At 38.4% G+C, this 5,114-nt stretch overlaps 1 protein-coding gene across 1 annotated transcript; it reads right to left on the bottom strand.

Annotated features, from left to right (window-relative positions):
• Positions 1 to 403: 403 nt before the first annotated feature.
• LOC120081606 (caffeoylshikimate esterase-like) lies at positions 404 to 1,880 on the bottom strand. Its single transcript, XM_039036636.1, has one exon. It carries the CDS (start codon positions 1,606 to 1,608, stop codon positions 607 to 609), a length of 1,002 nt encoding a protein of 333 aa, XP_038892564.1. The 5' UTR covers positions 1,609 to 1,880; the 3' UTR covers positions 404 to 606.
• Between the last annotated feature and the right edge of the window lie 3,234 nt (positions 1,881 to 5,114).

Genomic DNA, 5,114 nt, shown 5'->3' with positions numbered 1-5,114 from the left:
GCTCGAAGAAATTACCGACGGCCGCTTGAAGCCAAATTAGAAGAGGGGTTGGGTTTTCTCAAGGGAAGAAATTGGGGTTTGGGCTTCGTAGAAGGTAAAGAAAATGGCGGAGCCGGTGGTGGAATTGATTGGAAGATAGCCAAATTTTGTGGGAAGAGCTTCAAGCAGGAAAAATGACAATGGAAATGGAAATGAAGCGAAGAAGAAGAGAAGAAAACAAATATAATTTTAATCCAATTTGCCCTTCTCCAGCGTATGTGTGGTTTACCCAATTTTAATCTAAGGAGTTAATTGCAACACTTTACAAAGTCTAGGGGAGGTGATTGATCAAATTAAAAATCTAGGGGTATAAGGGTGGGTTGTGCAATTTACCCTAGAAATTAATAAACAAACATTTTACCAATTTTTAAATAAGTTAAAAATGGTTATTGTAAGCTTTGTATTCAATATAATTCCGAGACGAAACAACCCTAGTCCCCAAGGGACAGTCTTCCAACCAAAACCATAAAAACTAGCGTTTATTAAAAAGCAACATTAAATTCAAATAATTACGCTTCAATCCCCATACCGAATTTTCCAGAGAAAATATTAGGCCTCGGCGGGGGTTCACTCCCCTCCGGCCGCCGTTGCAGAAGCATCTCCGGCGGCCCTACTTCGGAGCCACTCAACCATATCCCCAAATACAAGCTCCACATTCTCTTTAGGCTCTCCAATCAACTGGTGCCACATACCTGGATATATCTTCAGCGTCTTATCTTTACTGGCGGCGCGTCGGTATAGCTCCTCCACACACGCCGGATCGCAGATCACATCGTCGCCGCCGTGCGCTATCAGCAGTGGAACCTCCACCTCGTCGAACCTCTCCTGCAACTCTCTACACACTCTCATAAGTTCCTGAGCGGTCGCCGCGCGAGGACGCGCCACCACGCGTCGGGGACTCGCCGTCGCAAGTTTCCGTTTCCAGTCGACTTTGAAGGATACCTCCGGTATGGATCCACGCGTGGGAACCACGCGCCAAGTCGGAATCAAAGCAGCGGCTAGGGATAGAAAGTGCTCCAATGGCCACGGCGGTTTGAACTTGGCGCTGATTCCACACATGGCGCCGTTCAGAACGACGCCATTCCACGGTCGCGAGCTCTCAGTCGTCGATTTCTGACGGAGCGTGATGAGAAGAGCAATCGCGCCGCCGAGCGACTCGGCGTAGAGGAAGGAAGGCAACGACGGCGCGTGACGCTCACGAAACGCGTCGAAGAAGGAAATACAGTCGTCGACTACGGGGTTGATGTCAGGTATGTGATATTGAAGGCCTTCGGAGAATCCATGGCCTTGATGATCAATGGCACAAGTGATGAATCCGGCCTTGGTAAAGTGGACGGCGGTGAGTTGAATGAACCAGCTAGATTCGCCGGTGAAGCCATGGACGATGGCAATGATTCCGATTGGTTTGATTGAAGGGACAGGGATCCACCACTGAGTGAACAGCTTAATGCCTCTGGAATTGGTGATGAAGTCAGAGCCGTGAGTGACAGAATGACGGGAATAGAACTCGTCGGCGGTGAGAGAGCCGAAGGGGCTCCGCTCGTCGGCGCCTTCCACCGGATGAACCATTTGCCGGATCGGAGGTTTTCAATTCACAATGTTAGAGTGAGGAGAGTGTTAATTTGCGTTTCTGTGTGAGGGGAAAATTAGGAATGGGGAGTGAAAGTGATGTTATTTTGGGTAGTTATCGGGACATGGGAGGTGGTTGGGGATCTTTAATTGTTTGTCTACCAAGGTTTGCCTTTCTCATTGGATGTTAAAATTAAAACTTATATAATTGATAATAATTGTATAAGTTTAAAGGTTTCATTTCTTATCATTTTTTCGATTATTACAAGTTTGGGACCGATTGTCACAATTGAAAGCTTAAGATATGATTACAATTATCACTATCATCATATTTTAGAAGTGGTTTTTGCAATTTACCCTTTAAAATATAATAATATTTTGGTTAATACATCATTACTTTTAATAAATCTTGAATTTAGTCCTAATTTTCATTGAAATATTAATAATAATTTTCTCGAATATTTTTACAAACTTTAGGTAAAAATGCTAATAGTTTGTATAATTTTTTTAAAAAAAAAAAAAAACAATAACCAATAATAGAGATTTTTCAAAAAAAAAAGGTATAGAGATTAAAATTTACCAATATATATAATTGGATTAGAAACAGTGTATTAAATTTTCGTCATATTTTTTACATTTCCATGAATTGACATTGAAAAGTGAATCAACATTTTCATTATATTCTAAAAAAGTTCATGCAACACCGAAAAAATAAACCATATATCATTTATATGAATATAATATAAATAATAAATCGCTTAAAAAAGGAGAATATCTATTTACCAAATTACTAATTTAATTTTTTTAAAACATCATGTTTTTATATTTTTTTCTAGGAGCATTCATCTTTAAAATTAGGGGTCCTATAATTCTTGTTTAGGAAGGGATTAAGAATCCATATAGAAATAAGAGTCACTCATTCTCAATTGGTTGTTAGTTTAAGAAGGATTTGTATTTTCTTCCAATCGACATTCAAAAATCTCCAACTTAACATAGCCATGAAAAGGATTGGAGCAATCTTCCCTGTGATTCAGTAGTGGAAGAAGAAAGCACTTTCAAGCATTTTTCAAACCTTTGACCTCTTGGTCGAGAGCATACCTAAATCACTTGAGGTATGTGTTGGGTTATATCACTTTTAATGAAAGTCCAATAAAGGCCCAATTGGACTTTTTCTAGGTATTGTTTAAAAACAATACATCAGCCACCGGTCAAAGTCTAGAACACAAATCGAGAGCTAAGAAAACCGTAGAAAATTAGAGTTTCTTTGCAATCCGACCAATAATGTTCTTCAGCCAATTGGGGATCAATCGGTGGTCCGATCGAACTAAAATTTTGACAGTGTGTTCTTGACACAAGAGTCTTCAATCTGGACGGTGGAGATTTCATTTAGAGCTACCGATAGTCACATACCGTGGGTAATTGGTTGCCACTTCAAGTGGGAAGTTTCCAATTTTATTCTTCTCAATTTGTTGTCGTTTTGTTACCAAGATTGTTATCTTGAGATATTTAATATGTATGCCTCTAATTGTGACTAGGGAGAACTCATTGTAACCCATTATTGATTATAGTAGAGATTTTGACTTCAGTCCGTGGTTTTTTACTCCTCAAATTGAGGGGGGTTTCCTTGTTAAAATTGCTTATGTCCTTACTTGATTATTAATGTTGTTGCTAGTAAATTAGTATTCTATTAGATTCACACAAAAGTGGAATAATTTATCCGAAGAATATAATGTTTATCCCAACAAAGTGGAATCAAAGTCTTGGTTAAGTTAATTGGGTTTACCTTGTGTTGAATATGGATACTAGTTCGGCTAAGATGGTTACCCTCATGCACGGACTATGTGGAACAAGCTTGAGTCGCTATGTGCCTCTAAAACTGGTAATAATAAAATGTTTATGATCAAACAAATGATGGCGTTGAAGTATCAAGATGGAACACTCATGTTAAATCACTTGAATACATTCCAAGGTATCATTAATCAGTTATCTAGGATGAATATCAAGTTTGAGGATGAGATACATGGGTTATGGGTATTTGGCACATTGTCGGACTCGTGGGAGACATTTAGAACTTCCTTATCGAACTCAGCCCCAAATGGTGTACTAAGTATGGACTTAGTAAAAAGTAGCATATTGAACGAGGAGATGAGAAGAAAGTCGCAAGGCTCTTCTTCACAATCAGATGTTCTTGTTACTAAAAAAAGGGGGAAGAGTAAGAGTAAAGATCCAACGGAGAAAGATAGAAGCAAAAATAAAGGGGGGCCGGTTTGCAAATGTTGAGTGTCATTATTGTCACATGAAATGGCAAAGAAGCATGGTCGAAAATTTAAAATGGACAATAAAAATGATAAAGTCAAGGAAAAGAAGAATGACGATGACAGTGATGTAGACACAATTACTGTAGTCAACGAAGATTTTTACATCTTATTTGACGGTGATGTTCTAAATCTTGCTACACAACAGAGCAGTTGGGTGATTAATAGTGGTGCCTCATATCATGTTACATCAAAGAGGGATTTCTTTGCATCCTATACACCTGGTGATTTCGAAGTGTTAGGATGGGTAATGATAGATCAGCATAAGCAATTGGCATCGGAGATGTACACTTGGAGAACAAGAATGGTTCTAAGCTGATTTTGAAGAATGTGAAGCACATTCCTGATATTCGCATGAATTTGATTTCTATAGGTAAGCTCGTTGATGAAGGTTTCGGCAATACCTTCTATGATGGTAAATAGAAACTTATTAAAGGCTCTATGGTGATAGCTAAGGGAGAGAAATATTCCTCACTGTATTCACTAATTGTGATATGAATACAGTGAATGATGAAGCGAGTGTTGAGTTTTCACATAAAAGACTCAGTCACATGAGTGAGAAGGGTTTGAAGATTTTAGCCAAGAAAAATAATCTTCCTGATATACATAGCGTATCCTTAAAAAGGTGTCCTCATAGTTTGGCAGGGAAGAGGCTAGAGTTACTTTTAAGTCATCTCAACATTCAAAGAAACCAAATGTACTAGATTTGGTACATTCTGATGTGTGTGGTCCTATGAAAATAAAAACACTTGGAGGTGTGTCATATTTTGTGACGTTTATTGATGATCATTCAAGGAAAACATGAGTCTATACCTTGTAGACTAAAGATCAGGTATTACAGGTGTTTAAACAGTTTCATGCCCTTGTTGGGAAAGAAATTGGTAAAACATTGAAGTATAATTGGACTGATAATGGAGGTGAGTATTGTGGACCTTTTGATGAGTATTGCAAAAATCATGGTATTTGATATCAAAAGACACCTCCTAAGACTCCTAAGTTAAATGGCATAGCTGAGAGAATGAACAGAATACTAGTTAAGAGAATGAGATGTTTGCTTTCAGAATCACAGTTATCACAATCGTTCTGGGGTGAAGCATTGAATATGTACATGTTTTGAATCTCAAACCATGTGTTCCTTTGAGATCAGAAGTTCTGAACAGAATATGGTCAAATAAGAATATATCTTATGAT

This window comes from Benincasa hispida, chromosome 7 (genome assembly GCF_009727055.1).
Source record: "Benincasa hispida cultivar B227 chromosome 7, ASM972705v1, whole genome shotgun sequence".
NCBI classification, from domain to species: Eukaryota; Viridiplantae; Streptophyta; class Magnoliopsida; order Cucurbitales; family Cucurbitaceae; genus Benincasa; species Benincasa hispida.
The sequence above is the reverse complement of the archived record's forward strand: the minus strand, read 5'-3'. Positions and strand labels throughout refer to the sequence as shown.

Coding starts and splice junctions, on each gene's coding strand:
- LOC120081606 (XM_039036636.1), bottom strand. CDS start 1,608: ATGGTTCATCCGGTGGAAGGCGCCGACGAGCGGAGCCCCTTCGGCTCT.